Source organism: Halichoerus grypus, chromosome 6, assembly GCF_964656455.1.
Source record: "Halichoerus grypus chromosome 6, mHalGry1.hap1.1, whole genome shotgun sequence".
Lineage (NCBI taxonomy): Eukaryota > Metazoa > Chordata > Mammalia > Carnivora > Phocidae > Halichoerus > Halichoerus grypus.
In genome coordinates this window covers 98,412,610-98,433,514 of record NC_135717.1, presented here as the reverse complement: position 1 = coordinate 98,433,514, position 20,905 = coordinate 98,412,610, and the positions used below count along the sequence as shown (strand labels likewise).

At 39.1% G+C, this 20,905-nt stretch overlaps 1 protein-coding gene across 4 annotated transcripts in view; it reads left to right on the top strand.

Annotated features, from left to right (window-relative positions):
• Positions 1-20,905, top strand: part of BCAT1 (branched chain amino acid transaminase 1) — a 103,608-nt gene that overhangs the window by 61,882 nt on the left and 20,821 nt on the right. For all 4 annotated transcript variants that reach the window (XM_078075764.1, XM_078075763.1, XM_078075766.1 and 1 more), the window contains exons 6-7: positions 9,858-10,021; positions 17,600-17,742. In XM_078075764.1, the coding sequence (XP_077931890.1) occupies positions 9,858-10,021; positions 17,600-17,742 (307 nt within the window). The remainder of the gene's footprint in view (positions 1-9,857; positions 10,022-17,599; positions 17,743-20,905) is intronic.

Below are 20,905 nucleotides of genomic sequence, written 5' to 3'. Positions count from 1 at the left end.
TGTTTTCTTTGGATAAGTACCCAGAAGTGGAATCGCTGGATCATATGGTATTTCTATTTTTAATTTGTCCGGGAGTCTCTGTACTGTTTTCCAGAGTGGCTGCACCAATTTACATTCATACCAACAGTGCACAAGGGTATTTTTCTGGGGTGTTAAAGAAGTGATTTGGAGGAGGGAAAACTATCTGGCAACAAACTCAAATAGTACCAAAGGTATATAAGGGTAAAGAAGCTTCCTTTCCATTCTCATCCTGATCCAGAGTTCCACAGTTTGCCTCCTGTGGCCAGCTTTTCTTATATCCTTCTGGAGGTGTACGTAGTCATACCTCTACCTGCATACATGTGTTTGTACATTAACTATTATCCTTCTTTTTACAAAAGTGGCTTTGCTCAGGTTCCCAAACTCAAAGATTTTTACACACACATTCACACACATACACACAGTTTAAAGAAAAGAATTAAATATTAAAATCTATGCACACAACATCTAGTTAACATTAATATGGCTAATACAGTTGGGATTAGAAAGTGACTAGTACAATTGAAACCTTTTGTATATGTTTCTCTGTTGATTGCCTTTCCTTCCCCAGAATCAACTAACCATGGTTCGCTATGTAGTTCATTCTTTATTTTCTCCTCCTTTTGCCTCCTGCCCTGAAATATGGGATTGTTTTACTATGGATGGACAATTGGCATATTTCTAACTTTTAGTTATTATAAATAAAGCTGCTGTGCACATCCTTGTACATGTCTTAGGATGGACATATGTACTTGCTTCTCTTTGCTATTTACTTAGGAGTTAAGTTGAGTAGAAGGATATACGTGTGTTTTGCTTTACTAGATACTGCAAAACAGAGTTCCAGAATGCTTATACCAGTCTATTCTCCCACCGGCAATGTATGAGAATTCTATTTGCTTCCTATCCTTGTTAACACTGGTAGTATCTTGTTAATTTTACCCATTCCGATATATGCTTTCTTATCTCTGTGTGGTTTTATTTATTTTATTTTATTTTATTTATTTTTATTTTTTCTCTGTGTGGTTTTAATTTTTATTACCCTGAGGACAAATTATGTTGAGTACCTTTTCATATGTTTATTGCGTATCGAAAATCCTTTGGGGACGTACCTGTGCAAGTCTTTTGCCATTAAAAAAATTGATTTGTCTTTTTAATTTTTTTAGAGTATATATTCTAGGTATAAACCCTTGGTCAGGGATATATTTCACAAGTACTGATTTTCCATTCTGTGACACATCCTTTGTCAGAGAAATGTATTGCAAAGAGTGTTCTAGTCTGTGGCTTGATTTTGTGTCTAGTCTTGCTTTTTCACTCTCTTACTGGTATCTTTTAGAAAACAGCAGTATTGGGGCACCTGGGTGGCTCAGTCAGTTAAGCATCCGACTCTTGGTTTCGGCTCAGGTCATGATCTCAGGGTTGTAGGATCAAGCCCCACATTGGGTTCCGTGCTCAGCCCGGAGTCTGTTTGAGGTTCTGTCTCATTCTCTGCCCCTCCCCCTCTTTCTAAAATAAATAAATAAATCTTTTTAAAAAAGAAGTATTTATTTTTAATGTAATTACATTTTTTTTTCTATGTATTTTGTGGCTTTTATGTGCTTTAAAGGAAACCTTCCTTACTCCAAGGTCATACTTCTGTTTTAGAGTTTTGCTTTTCCATTTAAATGAAATCCATTTGGAAGTGAACTTTGTATGAAGGACTCAATTTTATTTTTCTCCATATGGATACCACATTATTCCATTACTGTTTACTGAGTGGTCTATCCTTTCTTCCCTGATTTACAGTGCCGGCTGTTGATATGTTAAATTTCCATAGAAGAAGGCTATTTTTGGCTCCCCAGCTGTACCTTTTCTCTCTCTCTCTCTCTCTCTATATATATATATATAGATTTGTGTTTTTGTCTCTCGGTCTCTTTTTTACATAAATGGCAGGCATACTATGAACAATTTTGTTTGTATTACTGTTTTTGCATTTACAATTTGTCTTAGAGATTCTTCCACATCAGTACATATGGATCTACTTCTATTTTACCCATTCTCTTAGCTGGAAGGTATTCCATTGTACATATATATCACTTAATTGAATACAGGATGCCATAAATTATAAGTCACCCATTATTTTATGCATTGAAATGGAAAAACATTGCTAAACTATGATGCAGTACTTTCCTGACAATCCTGGCTGATTCATGAATTAATCATACCATCCTTTTATTTATTTATTTTGTAATGTGTGTTTCCAGAGGACATCTGCAATTCTTCCTGCCATCATTTGCACCGCTTGGCTTGTGATAGGCATTTTTATTTTTGCATGTAGCTTAATAACAAAAACTAACACAGCTTTATCTTTATGTGGATTTCTTCCTACCAGAGGTCCCATGAGAAGACAGGATGTTGCATTGCAGGAAAATACTCAATTGCACTTGTTCCATGTTACTACGAGTATTTGTTTGACTAACATCAAATATATGTCCAGCTCCTGTTTTTGCACTTTCTGTTCAGTAATTTTTCTTTTCAGTGCCAGATCGTACTGTAACTTCTTAAAGACATTTTAAATGGCAAACTCAACATGTATGGTATTTCCCATGCCAGCTTTTCCATGAGTGCTACTTCGCCAATAGCAATTGTAAAATGCTGAGTCTGGATTACAGACACATTAAATGTGAGGAAGAAATGGACATCTTAGAATCAATGAAATGTGGTAGCGTAATTTATGCAACCAGGGTCCTGTTCATCACCCGTCATGTTGATAGAGCAAACGTAAGAACTGTTATTAGTAAATTGAATAAAATGAGACAGTTAAATTTGGGAATCTTAAAAATGCAGGCTTCCTTCAAGGAATTTATGTTGTAGGCCTATCCCCTAGTTCACATCAAGACATATATTCAAGGATATTTATTGCAACTCACAGAATTTTCTGACGGATTGGACGTGAATATGAAAGAAAGGTCAAGTTTTCCTTTGGGCCAGAGCAGCTGGATAGTGACCATTTGTTGGGATGGGGAAGAGTGAGGGAAGAGGTTTTTCATGCGTATTTTGTTGGAGCAATGATGGTTAGAATCTAGAGTTCAGTTTTGAGCATGGTAACTTAAGCTCAAGTTATCAAGTAAGTGGGCAGATCTACAAGTCTGGAATTCGGGGGAAGAGTTTGGAATTTAAGTAATACATTCTAGTGTTTAACATATAATGCCTTTAGAGTCAAGGGTCTAAGTGAAGTTATTAAGAAATCTAGATACTGATGAAAAGAAGGTGAGGACTAAGCCCTGGGGCAGGCCAACATTTAGAAGAAAGGGAGATAAAAAGGAATCAGCTAAGAAGTCTGAGAAGTAGCAGCCTGTAGGGTAGAAAGAAAAACAAGAGGGCTTGGTATACCAGAAGCCAGTAAGGGACATGGAAGCAGTGATCAGTTGTGGCAAATCCTGCCCACAGGACCAGGGAGGTGGGGCCCGGGAACTGACTATTGGATTTGGCAACATGAAAGTCCTTGGTGAGATGGTTGTCCTGGAGTGGGACATGTGGTAAAGGGAGTGTGTTTGTTTTAGATGGGAGATACTACGACATGTATCTAAGCTGATGAAATGATCCAGAGGAAAAGGAAAATTGATTGTTAAAATATTGAAAAGATTTCCCAAGGTCTTCTTCTGTCATGGTTCAACTTCTAAGGGTGATGGTACAGGCAGGCAGTGATATGTGACTAGATGACGGGGACAGAAGTAGAGTGCATCTGTTTCTCTGCTCCACTGTGATGCAGAATGCCCCACAAGATTTGTACATACTCGCCATCATAACCTCGTTTCCCCTCGTTCTTTCTTGAATCCACAACATTCAGACTTTTGACCCCCCCCAACCCCAACTCCCACTGAAATATGCTTGTCAAGATCACCATGGACCTCCATGTTGCCAAATCCAATAGTCAGTTCTTGGGGCTCTCTTGAGTGTAGCATCCTTTCCCTTGCACCTGCCCACTCAGGATCTCACTTGGTGGGCTGGGTTGGGACTTGCCTATTTGGGGAGCATCTTCATTGCAGTTGCCAGCTCCCTGTGCTGGTGGTCTAAGGTGTCTCTCTATTCCAGGCCCATTGTGCACTTGGCCCAGTCAATTGAAACAAACTTGATGGAATCACAAAGTCAAAGTCTGAGCGCTGCGGCTAGGTCAGTGAAGAGATCCTGGTTTTAAGGCCATTCTTGATACAAGGAAAATGCTTCCGTAGCATTTTCCTGTCCTCTAGAGAAGGGGTCAGCAAACTTTTCCTGTGAAGTCAGGCAGCTACTCATCTCTGCCTTTGTGGCACAAAAACCTCAATAGGCAACACAGATATGCATGAATGCACGTATTCCAATAAGACTTTAAAAAACAGGAAGCGGGCTGAAGTTTGCTGACCCCTGATCTAGTCATTTCAGAAAGGGAAATGAAGCATGGTTTTTCTAAGAGTGACTCATTCTGGCTCTTCCTGGGTACTTCCCTATCAAGTTTTCTTGACCCGTTGTTTAATAATCCATGCTAAAATTTTTATGTAGGGTTGATTTCAAATATACTAAGCTGTATTTCCGGGGATGTTGGTATAATAATCCTGTCTTTTTCCCAAGTGCTCATTCTCCACAATTTCAACATTGAGTGTTGAATGTAGTTCCATGGTCCCATCTACACTCATTCTAATGTCGCCTTCATGCTTTGCGTATTGGTACATAGTGAATTTATATACCACTATTACTGTTCTAAATGAGTATTTTTAAAAACAAAAATACTTGCTGTTTGTTGGATACTTGAAAAAGAGGAGGTTCTGGGTGCTTTCCACAGTTTATCTAATTTAACCCTTACACTGATGCTATAAGCAGTCACTATCACTGCATTTATGTAACCTTAGGTAGGTGTTCTTTTCCCCTTATCTTAAGTTTTCTTTTAACTCTGTGCTTTCTAAATTTTAAGTTCATTCTTATTTAAAAACTAAAAAAGAATGCTAGCCTTCTTTTTGTCAAGTGTTAAATATATACTATCTTTCTCTTTGAACAGGCCTGAGATTCCCCTACCCATTTTATAGCAAGCCTCAGAAACTTCTGGACTTTAGCTTCCCTCATGGTATTCTTTGAATGTCTACATATGAATTCTGTTAGTTTCGAGGTCAGCACTAAAGGAAATAAGGCAGGGGACAAAGGAACATTTTCTCTTTGGTGTCAATGCAACATAGGAGGATTAGCATCAGTAGTTCAAATATGGCAAACAAATCATCTAGGTTGTTTTCAGAGCTCCTTTCTATAAACAACTTCTTATAAGATGAAGAGTCATTCAACAGATATATAGTAAACCTGGTATAACAAGGCACAGTGCTCTGTAGGGGACGAAGATGGCCTTGCCCTTCACCGAGTGTGCAGATTAGCTAGAGGTAGAGAATTAAAGAGCTATTTGTAAGTGAGTGTGATGGACATTTTATCTAAATGGACAGAAGTGCAGGGTGTTGTAATAGCATGTAACACAAGTACCTAACTTTGTGAAGGGGCTCGTTTTCTGAAATGACATTTAAATTGAGATCGAAGGGTTTGTATTACTTAGGAAAGAGAGGGGATGTCTTAGTCGGCTCTGGCTGCCATAACAGCATACCAGATTGAATGTCTTAAACACTAGAATTTAATTTTCTCACAGTTCTGGAGATGATCTGGAAGTCCAAGATCAAAGTGCCAGCAGGATTAGTTTCTGGTAAGGTCTCCCCATAGACATCCACCTCGCTGTGTCCTCACAGAGCCTTCTGTGTGTGTGGAGGGAGTGGGTTGGAGAGGGAGTGCAGAGCTCATGGTCTAATGTCTCTTCCAGTTCTTGGAAGGACACCAGCCCTGTTGGATTTAGGGCCTCACCCTTTCTCGACCTCATTTGACTGTAATGACCTCCTTAAAAGCCTTAGCTCCAAATGTAGTCACACTGGGGGCTGGGGCTTCAAATTGGGGGTAGACACGTTTCAGTCCATAACAGGGGAGGGGGAGAGTGTTCCAGGTAGGGAGAGTAGTTCAGGAAAACATGTAGAGGCAGGAAATTGAGGAGGTTTGAGCATGAGGTGCCTATATAGAGTGTGAGGGCCGTGCTGAAGGCTGAGGTAGCAGGAAGTGACGCCCTGGCTTGAACTCTTTCCAGAGCAAGAAATCTTGTGTACTTCACTTATTGTTTTAAACTTTGATATTATAAAAAGAGGTCTGGATTAAGAGTAAAAGATCTAGAGCTTAATAACTGAGACCTTGGGCAAATCATTTGTTTGGAGCCTCAGTTTCTTTTTTTATTTATTTTTTTAAAAGATTTTATTTATTCATTTATTTGAGAGAGTGAGAGAGAGAGAGAGCACATGAGAGGGGGGAAGGTCAGAGGGAGAAGCAGACTCCCTGCCGAGCAGGGAGCCCGATGCGGGACTCGATCCCGGGACTCCAGGATCATGACCTGAGCCGAAGGCAGTCGCTTAACCAACTGAGCCACCCAGGCGCCCCTGGAGCCTCAGTTTCTTCAACGTAAAAACAGTTATAACCCTTAACTTCCTGGCTTGTTGGATTAGATGGGGCATTAACTGTGAAATGTCTTAGAAAACAAAAACTGTATAATTATTGAGGGTTTTTAAATCATTCACCAAACCAACTAGTTTTTCCTACAAAAACTGCATGAATTTGTTATCCCTCCATTTTGTAACTCACACACTCAAGGCCTTGCGTGGACCCCTGGTCCTCTCCATATCTCTTATAGCACCCCTCAGTCCAATATTCTTTACTGTTTTCCCCTCTAAAACAAATTAGGCTCTTCTTGGAGTTAAAAAAAAAAAAAAAAAGTCATGCCACTCTTTTTGAAAAAATGTTCCTGTTGTTCCCAGTTATCTTATTTCTTCTGTCCCATATTTGTCTTGCTTAAACAGAATTACTTTCTGCTGTGCTTCTCTACCTCCCATACCACAACAAGGACTAGTACCTTTCTCAACTCCTGGGACACTTCCTGCCATCGTTCACATAACCTCTGAAATTCTGCCTTTTTATACACTAATTTTCTAACTGACTCAGAAGTGGTGATTTTCACTGGAATACATCACTTTATTTTCCATCACACCCAAGTGTCTTGTTATTTTGTGCAAAACATACAGGTACTTAATACCTTTATATATGTATTTGTGAGGTATAATATAAAGTAAGATGAGTATTTTTTTTGTACACATAAGAATTTCAACTTAAGTCAGTATGGTCCCTTGAGAAGTTATATAATTTGCATCTGTGAGATTTTATATTCCTCATTTCCCATGACTTTTATTTTTTTTAAAACCCTCTTCAATATATAATGAAATAATCCAGGAAACTAGAAAAAAGAATAAAAAAAGTTCATAAGGAAATGAGACTTATTGAAACATTTACACAATTTATCAGGTGTTCATATTTTCTCTTTATTTATGTGGCTTTTGCTTTATTTGAACAGAAGCCTGACCAGGTCATCATAGAAGTATGTTTCCTAGCATTTAATTAATATTATAGAAGAAGTTGCTCTTAATTGTAGCAGTAGCACAGAATTTAAATTGCTTTCCAGAATAGAAGGGAGAATTAAGACAAAACAGATAATGGTTCCTGAGGCTAGAAACAGACCCAGTTCCCAAGCTCCTCCCAGTTACCTTTTATTTATTTTCACTCTTGAAGCAGTCTGACCATTTGCAGTAAAGTCACAGAGTTCTTTTCATGAGAAGACGATCGATATAAGTAATCATTTAAGGATGAAGGTGGCCAAACTGTGATCGACACTAGTACTTGAAATACTTGTAAAAAAAACATGAGTTGGCTTTGCTTAAATTTCAGAAAATAAAATGTTAGTACACATAAACATATTATCTCTCAGCATTGAAAACTTCTCATCTATAATTTATCTGCTTGCTAAGAATAAGTGTTACTTAAAGGTTTATTGATTTTTTTTTTCTTCCAGAAAGAGATTTAATGCATAAGATTATTCCGTTTTTCCATCTGTGCTCTCTATACCACCACCTAGTGGAGTAAATGCAAGTTTACCTGTCAAAGTCAGGGGAAGGAAATGAATAAGATGAAATTTATCCCACAACAAAATTTCCATGATGATAAGTTATTGCTTTTAGTATAATGCAGGTTGTGAAAAATACATGAGTTTAGAGTGAAAAAAGTCCAGACATTTGTGTGGTATCTAATAAAATGCTTATCAGTTTGTCCACAAATAAGCTATTTTATTCAGAAACTTAGAAGCTGGATAAACTACTGAGGCTTTGTGCTGCAGATTGGAAATCTAAGTTATGTTGGGAAGCTTCTCTTTATTACTCAATATGAGGGCCCGGGAACATTTCCTTTTTAAGTATTAAGCTTCAGAGCTCCTCTGATAAAAAGAATCATTGTATTTACTTAACTAATAGGGTTCATAAAAGTGTAGAGATAAGTTAGTCAATTTTTATCAAAGCTGGGAAGAAAGACAGGTAAGTATTATTATTCTGAAGTTTTTTCTCCCAAACAATGAAATTTAAAAAAAAAAAAAGGGCAAATGAAGCTTTAAGGGTTTTCACTCTTTACTGGTAGGGGAGTCTTGTTTAGCCCCAACTAAGAACAAATCCAAACAAGTAAAAAACCAAAACCTGTTGTTTCTTGCTGACTCTGGCCATCCAAGCCTTTCTTGGTCTCATGTTCCATGGAATGCAAATGGAATCATCTTCCCATTTTCTGAGGGTTGCGTGCCTTTCAGATGGCATCAATGTACACATATACAAATACATTTTTTATGCCCATGAATATTTTACCTAACTGATTTTTGATGATATGGGCATAAGCAGTGAGTGAGGGCCTTGAGCCAATAGGTAGTAGAGGGGAGATAGAATGAAATTCAGAAAAAAAAAAAAAAATCCCCAGACCCACTTTAGCCAGTTCATCAAACAAAACAAAAGGCACACAATCAGCTGTCATTGAGTCTCTTCTTATTCTTACCATGACAGACTCTTACCACCATCTAGTCAGACAGGACTCTGCTGAAGACTGGACATAAGCACTTTATATCCTGAGACGGTCATTGTAATAGTCCTGGACTTGTTTTCTTATTCCTGATGGTCTTGAATCACATAGAATAGCGCAGTGGCCTTTTTTTGCTTTTGTAATACACAACCCTCAAAGCTTTCAGTCTTTCAGTTTTCCTCCTTAGTAAACAACTGAGTAATTACTTAGAGCTGTTTTGTGCTGGAGACAACACAGTTTTGCATGGTTGGCTTATGACTTCCCAGTGTTTGTGGGGAAAGACCATGTTCTGTCGTTGTCATTCATCCTCTGGCTTTTTGGGGGAATATTGATGTCATCTGGTATCTTTGCCTCTAGTGGCGCCCCGCTCTTGCTGTCTGCTGTCTGTGACCGGGGGGCGTAGTAATGACACGCTCACCTGTACTCGCCACCTGCGGGAGGCCCTGGCATGTCGTGAAGTGGTTAGTAATCTGTGAACACAGAAGGGGAAGTTAGAAAAGCAAATATTGCATTTCCTCTCCAAAGCCGAAGATCATGTCTGGGTTCTTCCCTTTTTCAATTCCCAATCAATGCAAGGTGTTGTATAGCTGGTTGTCAAAAATATATTTCTCCTCTTGCCCTGCTCACAAAAAATTGTGACAAATTTGCTTTTCCCCTAAAATCATAACTCAGAAGGCAAAGCAAGATGAATCCTCAGCACTCCTTTCTTTGTGTTTTCTTCTTGAAAGACCATCTGGCTTTGTGTAACTCAGCTTGAGAAGGAACAGCTCCTGTGCTTTAGACAGCGCCTCTGGGAGATAGTTACAGATCTATTCTAGACTCGAAGACTGGTGTCTACATTTAAATTAACAGTTGTGTGTACTTTTACTCTATTGCAGCCTTCTCTTGGAGTCAAGAAGCCTACCAAAGCCCTGCTCTTTGTAATCTTGAGCCCAGTGGGACCTTATTTTTCAAGTGGAACCTTTAAGCCAGTGTCCCTGTGGGCCAATCCGAAGTACGTGAGAGCCTGGAAAGGTGGGACTGGGGACTGCAAGATGGGAGGGTAAGTGAATATTAGTTTCTGTCTAAAGGAAAGAGTCCCTCACAACCATTGAGTTATCGCCATCTCAAATCAGTCCAAGTACCTATGTTAATATTCAAGTGGAAATGCCCTTTTTTTGTTTTGTGTTTACTCTTCAGTGTTAAATTGCGCTAGTTCAGGGGCACCTGGGTGGCTCAGTCGGTTAAGTGTCTGCTGTCGGCTTGGGTCATGATCTCAGGGTCCTGGGATCCAGCCCTACATCAGGCTCCCTGTTCAGCAGGGGGAGTCTGCTTCTCTCTCTGCCCCTCCCCCTCCCCGCTCGTGCTGTGTCTCTCTCTCTCTAATAAACTCTTTAAAAAAAAAAAAAATTGCGCCAGTTCAAAGGATAACCTGTGACTCTGAAGGGAGAACCATCGAATGTGATAGGCAAGAACTGAAATAAATAACTAAAGCAGGAATAACATTAGTGCTTTGAATTCACTGCCTCTGGAGGCTGGTGCTCTGGCTGCAGGCGGACAGGGGGCCTTAAAGAGCATCTGCTGCTGGGGCCGAGGTGCTCAGTTGGCTCTAAGGAGTCCTCCTGGGGAAGGTGCCCGCTTCACTCAAGCGCCGTCTTCATTGCCACAGATTGTAGGCATACCTGCTGCCAGCTGGCCGAGGGACAGCCCTGCTTTGGCTCTGTCAGGCCGTCTCATTGGCCATATGTAGCTGGCTGGAAATAAAAGAGCATTTGAAAAGTGTTAGACAATTTCAGCGGTGGACTTGGCCGTGATAGGAGAATGCCCCTATGGGTGGGCAGGAATAGCCACGTTAACCAGGGGCCTCTTCCTTCGTGTACATCGAGCGCTGATATGTATCACATACGCAGGCAGCTCACTGGGAGGTGACGCGGTGGCAGCTTCTGGGCTCGGGGAACACGTGCAGATTCAGGGAGCCCTGGGAGTATCGGGGGACATGCCTCTAGGGTGTAGGAGAGACGCTGACAGCTGGCTTTGAACCCTCTGGAGTCCTTCTGTATTTTCTTTTTCTTTTCTACCCCCCCCCCCAAAAAAAAAGGTTAGAACATTCTGGGTCCTGTCCTCGCTGCATTTGTAGCAGCCGCATTCTCTCAGTAGCTAGAGAAATCCTAATGAAGTCCATTAAACCAAGAAGTCCCTTTCTTTTCCTTTTGGCATGGAGCACTCCTTCCTGACTATGTGCTGTGCCAGGCAGGTTGAAACGACTACCCTTGTGCATTCTCTTGATATCTTTTTCACCTGTTCAGACTTCTTCCCAGAGCATATGCACTCCTGACACCATATGTATCACTTTGTTAGAACTTCCCCTAGAGTTCACGTTCCAGTAAATCAGTCTTGATGAAGAGGTCATAATAAGCTAGTTCTTCCTCTTTCAATCTTGCTTTCCAACTCCCCCCTACCTGCCCAGGGTAAAGATCACATGGAGACATTGAGAAATTGCAGGGAAATCTTTAGTTTTAGTGTTGGGGATAGGTTGTTACTTATTATAAAGATGATGTAATGCAGTATCAACGGAATACATGGTCACTAGAGGCCAATTAAAAACTGTTCTTTTCTGTACAACACAAAGAGTGAACCCTAATGTTACTATGGACTTCAGTTAATAGTAGCGTATCAGTGTTGGCTCATCAGTCATGACAAGTGAACGCTAACGTGAGAGGTTCATAGGGGAAACTGAAGTGGGAGATAGGGCACAGGGGAACTCTTTTTGCTTACTTCTTCTGTAAACCTAAAACTGCTTTAAAAAAATAAAGTCTATTATAAAAAAATTAATACTTCGACTCATTAGGCTCAGGTGGACCATGATCAATGGAAGTTGGTGTGCAGTCTCTTAGAGAAGAGAATATAGGATCTTATAAATAAAAGCAGAAATGACAAGTGGGAGGGCAGTAACCCAAAGGGTGGATTTTAGCCAAAGAAGTGCAAGGGAAACACAGGATTCTTCATTTAGTATCAACCTATTTAGTTGGCAAAGACATTTGGCAGCCCCCTTAGATTTTATTATTGCTTCTTCTCTAAAGCAATTAATTCAACGATTACCTTCCAAGCTTTTTAGGACTTCTGTAGTCAACTGGCATTTATTAAATAGCTATTGATTCTCCTCAGCTCAAGGAGATTTAACTGCTTTCTCAGTAAATCTGAGGAAGAGAGAGAAGGATTTTCTTTTTTATTCTAAGATTATTTCACTTTTTTGGAAGCCATTAGAGATAATATTATTCTTTTATATCTGAATATGCATAAGTGAGAAAAGTAATACAACGGCACACAGCTGAGGGAGAGTTCTAGCACAGTGGGTCTCACCTGTGGTTACAAATTGAAAGCAGCTTTACCAACTACTCCTCTCTGGGTTCCACGGCGAGAGCCTAAGCATCAGAATTTTCTAAAAATTTTTATTTAAATTCAAGTTAGTTAACATAGAGTGTATTATTGGTTTCAGGGGTAGAATTTAGTGCTTCATCAATTGCGTGTAACACCCAGTGCTCATTTTGTCAAGTGCCCTCCTTAACGTCCATCACCCAATTACCGCATCTCCCCACCCACCTCCGCTCCAGCAACAGTTTGTTCTCTATAGTTAAGAGTCTCTTATGGTTTGCCTCCCTCTCTGTTTTTATCTTATTTTATTTTTTCTTCCCTTTCCCTGTGTTCATCAGTTTTGTTTCTTAAATTCCACACAAGAGTGAAATCTTACGGTATTTGTCTTTTTCTACCTAACTTATTTCACTTAGCATAATACCCTCCACATCATTGCAAATGGCAAGATTTCATTCTTTTTAATGGCTGTGTAATATTCCATTGTATTTATATACCACATCTACTTTATCCATTCATCAGCCAGTGGACATCTGGGGTCTTTCCATATTTTGGCTATTGTGGCCATTGCGGCTATAAACATTGGGGTGCATGTGCCCCTTCGAATCACTATTTTTGTATCCTTTGGATAAATACCTAGTAGTGCAGTTGCTGGGTCATAGGGTAGTTCTATGAGCATCGGAATGTTTTAATGTGAAGCCAAAGTTGAGAAGCACTGAGTTAGAAGAAGGTCTTTCATCATATTAACATCTTTATTCCCAGTTTGTTAGTTTCATTGTTAATATGGAAAGAACTGGCCCTGCCCCCACTCTATCTTAATTAATTAATTAATTTATTTATTTACTTTTACTCTCATTGTGTACTTGGAATACAAGCTTTGAAGTCAGATAGACCTGGCTTAAAAACCTTACTGTCCTGGGATGTTACTTAACTGCTTTATGCCTCAGTTTCTTCATTTATGAAGTTAGGGCAGTAATACTCAGCTCATCTGTGAGGATGAGCAGGATAATATAAAGTGCCTAGGACCGTGTGGTTGGCCTATAGAAAGCTGCCAATACATGTGGTGCTATAACCTAGCAATTAACAGCATGGGCTTGGCTGTCAGAGATATCTGAGAGTCCTACACTTATATCTGTGTGATCTTATACAATTAAGTGCCCTCTTTCTCTAAGTCCTCCAAAGTAGAATAAAGTCTAGTGTTGTTTTAAGATGATTCAGTGAAATAATGGACTTAAGTACTCAGTACCCTGCCTGGCAAGTACTAAGTATCCTCTCAGCAGACAACAGTTGATACTGTGAGGCTTGCTTTCTTTCTCATTTCATCTCCTGGACACCCTGCCTTAGGAGCAATCAGTTGGATTTCATACAATAGAATTTATTCTTTTGGACAGATGTATTTAATATATCTTCTCCCAGATTTTTATTCCATGTACAATTAAAATTTTTCTGTGTAGACAGTTGTCCAAATGTTTCATTTTTCTCTTTCTCCCAAGGACATGTGTTTCTTTTCTGAATATTGGTGACACTTGGGAGGGAACCCAAATATATTATCAAAATATTAATGACCCTGGGGATGTTAATAATACAGTTTACACCTGGGAGAGAATTTTGAGGAAAAACTCGTTTAGGGAAAAACACCATCTATAGAATATAGTAATCAATCAATCAAATAAGCACCAAACAAATAAAAACCCTTTTTCTTTCAATGTATTGAAATGGTTGAGGTCTTTAATTCTCTTTCTTGCCCAAATAGCTTCATGATGCTAAGGAACCATGGTTTTAATTCAGCTAACATTCTCAAAAGTGTGTATGTGTGTGTTTTTAGAAACTTCTTGGAAAGGCTAGTTATTCATGCTATGAAAATTTTCTTTTTAATAAAGAGCATTTTATGAGAGAAATCATTTATTTTCATATATGGTAAAATCTCAACGGCAATGTCTATGAACTAGGCAAAAGTCAATTGAAATTGAATAGTTATTTTTTAAAGATTTATTTATTTATTTATTTATTTGAGAAAGAATGAGAGTGAGCATGAGGCGGGGAGGGTCAGAGGGAGAAGCAGACTCCCTGCTGAGCAGGGAGCCCCATGTGGGACTTGATCCTGGGACTCCAGGATCATGACCTGAGCAGAAGGCAGTCTCTCTCTTTTTTTTTTTTTTCCAATTTTATTTTATTATGTTATGTTAATCACCATACATTACATCATTAGTTTTTGATGTAGTGTTCCATGATTCATTGTTTGCGTGTAACACCCAGTGCTCCATTCAATACGTGCCCTCTTTAATACCCATCACCAGGTTAACCCACCCCCCTACCCCCTTCCCCTCTAGAACCCTCAGTTTGTTTCTCAGAGTTCATAGTCTCTCATGGTTCGTCTCCCCCTCCGATTCCCCCCGCTTCAAATAATACATTATATGTTAAAAAAAAAAAAAAGCGGAAGGCAGTCTCTTAACCAGCTGAGCCACCCAGATGCCCTACAATAGTTATTATTTTTTAAAAAAACTTAATTTTGGGGTGCCTGGGTGGCTCAGTCATTAAACGTCTGCCTTCGGCTCAGGTCATGATCTCAGGGTCCTGGGATCGAGCCCCACATCGGGCTCCCTGCTCGGCAGGAAGCCTGCTTCTCCCTCTCCCACTCCCCCTGCTTGTGTTCCCTCTCTCGCTGTGTCTCTCTCTGTCAAATAAATAAATAAAATCTTGAAAAAAACAAACAAACTTAATTTTATTAGGATATAAGAGGCTCACATAAACTGTTTCTTAGCTTTTATTGTTATTGTTTCATTTTTTCCAAGTAGCCCTATGCTGTGTATAAAGCAAATATTTGTATTTGCCAGATGAATTCATTAAGGCAAAAGTATGAACTGACTTGCTTAAGTGCACACATAGCCAAATAGTAGAAGTTCAAGAGCTGTACTGCGGTCTGCTGGCCCCAAACCCATGCTCTTTCTATTGGACTCTCCCCTAAAGTCTCATTTATCCTCATTATTAAAAAGTATTCATAATTTTAACTCCATTATTGCTTATTTGCCATTAATTCTTAATCTGGGTGGTCCAACTTTTTATGGTCATCAAACAAAAGCCTCCTATATAAAGAATTGTATCCTCTCTAGATTGTCCGATAATTTACATTTTATTATCTGCATTTTGAAGGTCTTTTTTTTTTTAAGATTTATTTATTTTAGCAAGAGAGAGAGCGAGCATGAGCAGGGGGAGAGGCAGAGGGAGAGAGAATCCCAAGCAGACTCTGCACTGAGTTTGGAGCCTGACGTGGGGCTCGATCCCACGACCCTGAGATCACACAACCTGAGCTGAAATCAAGAGTCGGACACTCAACCGACTGGGCCAACTAGGTGCTCCATTTTGAAGGTCTTCTAATAAATCTTACATTACCTTGATGTGAATAAACTCATGACCCATGTTGCTATAGCCATATAATATAATGTCTCTTTCCCATAGTTTTTCTAGAATGTTTTAGTTATTAGTCAATATTCTTTGAGTTGCAAGTCAGAAAACCAATTCAAGGGGTGCCTGACTCAGTGGAACATGTGACTCTTGATCTTGGGCTTGTGGGTTCAAGCCCCACATTGGGTGTAGAGATTACTTAAAAATTAAAAAGATATTAAAAAAAGAAACCAACTCAAACCATCTTAAGCAGAAAATGAATTGAGTGGCTCATGTAAGTAGGATGGTAGCTGATGGACCCGCTAGAGGCTCAAATCATTGTTGCTAAGTTTCTTTTTGCCCTTGTGTATGTCCTGCTCATGCACTATCCTTCTTCCCAATCTGTTTCTCTCTCTCTTGCCCTTCCCTTTCTGCTTCCCTCCTCCCTCCATCTCTTGTGGTAGCTTCTGCCTGTGCATTAGCCTAGGGCTCTCCTCCTTCAGATGCTTTCTCCTGTGAAGGGTGGTGATCATGAACACAATAGACCCCAGGCTTATGTCATAGCAAACAGGCTGCCACTACCCCCAGAGGGTAAAATAACATCTTTCAGGTACCCTACATTAAAATGAATGAGTGAATCATTCAAAGAAGGGCTTATATGAGCAGCTTAGGTTACATGCCCACCCTTTATTTCAGTTGTGTAGGGCAAGGTATAATGACTGTCAACCCAAGCAGAATGACTTGGCTCCAAAGGAAGGGCCAAAGTGAATATAGTGGGACCGGGAAGCTGTGCAGAAGAAAATGGCAGACAGCCACGGTGAGTGAATGTGGCTCTAGTGCTTAACTGATACTTTTAATTAGACATTTTGATCTTGACCAGATGTAAAATCTTGACCTTTAAAAGGCCTAGGTGCGTATTTTGTGGAAGCTGACATTAATGCTTTGTCGTAGTTATTGTAGTATGTTTGATTGTTTCTGCATGTTTGCTTGGGGGCATCATAATCCAGGGGTGGTTTAGGGTTTCTTTCCAAGCCCTCGATTTTCATTTGGTAGTGCTTCTCAAACGTGTTTGCTAATGTCCTGTGAAAACTGGGGAAAGTGAATTATACAACCAGGGGCTTAGGGAGGCTAGCAAACATATTTATTTGAGGACTCTTATGTTTTATCTAAAACATTCATCCATATTTTGTAATATACGCCATAATTTTCTCATTCAAGTTTAATAAAAGATGACAAATTTAAAATATTAAACTAAACTGTTATTCTAGGAAGATGTACTATCCTTGTTGATTTCGAATAATCTAGGATGAATAGTGCAGGTTGAGAAAAATGGGCTTTTGGAATACTTTCAGTTAAAATCAGGATTTTTAACATTTTGTCCCACCTTTTGGAGAATTTAGACATTGGGCATTTGTGGTCTCTTGGATATATTGAAAGGTCTCAGCTAAGAGAGCACAGCTTGGTGCTCTGCTACTTCATGTAATTTGATACATGTTTGGCTTAGAGTATTGGTGTGAGGTTTAAATGAAATAGTTCTTGGACGATTGCTTGGAAGGTGAAAAAATACCTAAGAACTTTTAACTGTTATTGTTAACTTAGCTACTTATCTTTGTACTCATTATCTCAACTTTTCAATTTAGGATTCACAATTTTGCTGTGTTCTCTCTCTCTCTCTCTCACATGAGTGCAGTTAGATCATTTAGTTTGTCTAATGAGTTTCCTTTAATGTTATGCAGTTAACTGGAGTACACACACACACACACACACACACACACACGGGCATGGTGCATTGACTACATCCACATACAGATTAAAGACCTGAGGATTTTAGTATGGAAGATGGCAGAGGAGGGGTATATTCATAGTCAATATGTTTCCTCTTTCTTAAAAGGAATTATGGCTCATCCCTTTTTGCCCAATGTGAAGCAGCAGACCACGGCTGTCAGCAGGTTCTGTGGCTCTATGGAGAGGATAATCAGATAACCGAAGTTGGAACTATGAATCTTTTTCTTTACTGGATAAATGAAGATGGAGGTAATTCACTCAGATTTCAGCTCTTTGCAATTTGTCAATCATTTTCAATAGGGCTGGAGAAAAAAGAACGAGGACCTTAGAATAAGGAATAAGTAGCATGAGCCCAAAGGCTAAGAACTACTGTGCTTTTGTTGTTCAAGTAGAAATGAGTTTAAATTCACAGAATTTATAAAGGTTTTGTTTTGGGGTTTGGGCTCGAGATGTGCTTATTACTGAGATGTCAACTTAAGGAATTTAAGACTCTGTGATTTGAAGATTTGTTGCCTTATCCCCTCTGCCATCTTCTTACCCATTTTCCTATCCAAAATCCCTTTCATTTGGAGATAAGTCTCAGATCAATTCAGCGGTCATTCACCATATGCTATATGTATAAAATGCTGTAGTGATAAGCATAGTCTACTTATTCTACTGATATGAAATTTACTGTATTCTCTTGCTAAGAGAATTAACAGCTGTTGCCCTTTCTACATATTTTGATAATACATCAGAAATCTTCCAGATTTACTCTGGAGCTCAATTTGATTAAAACACACTACTTTTAAGGGCAGATTGGTCCATTTTGGGATTGTACTTAGATCCTGGTTCATTCAAGACTGTTAATATGTGTCTACTATAAAAATCTGTATTTCTTCATTGCCTTAAATATCCTGAATGCTCATTATCTTTCTTTTCTATTTTTTCAGTTAGTTGGCAGAGACCATAGAGGTTTAGCAAAGTGTTGACAATGACTATGGTATTGAATGAAATGACCAATAATGGGGAACAATACAGATATATGCATTTATTTCCATTAGAATTTTAATAGTCATAAAAGTTTAAAAACATCTTTTTAGGCTTGTTTATGTTCTTAGGCAGTTCATTTCACAGTACTGAGTATAGAGACTAGAAATATAAGTTTCCAAATGCTTATAAAGTCTGAGTATTCATTTCAATTAAAATTTTAAGTGACATTTTTATTTTAAAGTAGCTACAGTAACTTCTATTGCTCTTTTGTTTTTTTGGCTACTAATAGAGGAAAATGGTGATTCAGATGTGGCTGACTTCAGAGCTATGCACTAATTTGAGCATTAGTTGCAGAGACTAATAAGATGAGCCTTATATTCCAGTCAGATGTAGAATAAACAGGTGTGGTGAGTACACCTTGTCCTTGGGTTGACCATTGGTAATCCTTGGCATTTGAAAAGCCAGATGCAGATCATGCTGATTCTTCCATTCCTGTTGTTTGTACTTGACACAGTTTAGAAACAAAATTTATGCTGGAATATTTGTGATTGCTAAATTTGAGTCATTGCATATGACATATATCGAAAGCTATGCTTGAAAGATGACAGCCAGTGTTGCACTCTGTATTTAGTAGGAGATAATATATTGATTCAACTCCTTCTTTCCACCTGCCCACTCCTACCCCCAACCTCGATCCCCCCCAAAAAAACCACACAACCCTAAACAAAAACAATTCCATCATACAGAAGTGGTATCGTCATTATTTATGGATGGGAGATGTCAGGATTTAAGTACAGTCTGAATCAGAGCTACACAATTTAACCAGAAACACTAGAAACTTGTCCTGGTGAAAAATTACCCCTTATCCAAACAACAATCATGAACCATTTCTACCATGACTTTTAAAGGTCAGAATAGACATGGGTGAATTTGTCTTTTGACTCTTACAAAATATATCAGATCTTTTGTTTTGTTTTGTTTTTTGTTTTATTTTATTTTTTCTTTTTTTTTTAAATTTTATTTTATTATGTTAATCACCATACATTACATCATTAGTTTTTGATGTAGTGTTCCATGATTCATTGTTTGCGTATAACACCCAGGGCTCCATTCAATACGTGCCCTCTAAGAGTTACTATTCAGATTATGGTTGCCTGAGATAGCTTTAGTTTTAATGCTTTTTCAACTTGTGTGTGTTCACCTAACAGAGCAAATAAAATTTTAAGTAAAGGGAAAGGAAGTGCAATAAATGTTTGGACTGTACCATGAGAGAAGTCACTAGAATGTCAGGAATAACCTTTGGGCTAAAAACAAAAGAAGACATTGAGGGAACTCTATAGTAAGGTAGAGTTCCAGAAAGGAACGGCTGCTCCAGAAAGGTGTACGAAGTAAATAATCTGTTTTCACAGCGCGGTGCCAAGCACCATAGCTATCTGTGGCACTTGGCCTGTAACTCATGTGGTTTTGATTCTAGTAACAGCGACCCTGGGAGTAAGATCACACAGCACTGATTCTCTGCTATACTGTGGTGCTGAGTAATTTATCATACATGCTTGCTATTCACAGCTGGAACAAACCATTTTACCTTGCACTGGACTCCAGAACTACCCTGAGAATAAGACCCAGTTGTGTGGCTGAGTTTAGAGTTAGTTTGGGAGAATGATCATGGCAATGAATGTTGATGTTGCTCAGTCTGCTCGGGCCCCATGAGCCTTCTCAGACATCAGGCATTTATAGACTTTGTTTGGAGCACTCTTCTCTCAGATGTGTGCATGCCTTGCTCCCTGCTTTCAAGTCTTTGCCCACATATCCCTTTCTCAGTAAGGCTTTCCTCAAACATCTTAATAAATTGCAGACTCCCTCTCCTATCACTCCTAGCATTTCCCTTTGCCTTCCCTCTTTTCTTTCTTTTTTTTCTCCATAGTCTAACATACTATTTGACATAATAATTGTTTGCCTCAACCTATTAGAAAGTAAACAGGAGTTATATGAGTTTTGTTCACTGCTGTATGCATAATGCACAGGTAAGCCAGCTGTCCATGGTAGGCACGCAATATATCATTTGTTGAATAAATAATAATTGTGCTGACGGTGGGCACTTATACAAACCCACATTCCTGGTTTTTTTTAGAAATTCACTTTGGGATGCCACAGATGACTTCTGCTGTTACTGCTTCTAAATTCTTCATCTCCTACAAATGAATTTCTTTGTCAAAAACAAGTTGTATTTGTAGGCTCTGTTTTCCTCATGTTGGGCAATCTGGAGCTAGTTCTGGCTCTCGTAAGCATGTTTGTGGTTGCAGAGGAAAATGAATATTTCTCACCCAAACGTTGTCATGTCATCATCTCTGTCTGGCAACCAGAGAAACAGATGTTCTGTGCCTTGACCTTAGGCTAGTGGTTACGGTTTTGGGTGTTAAGTGTATTTCACAGAACTGCA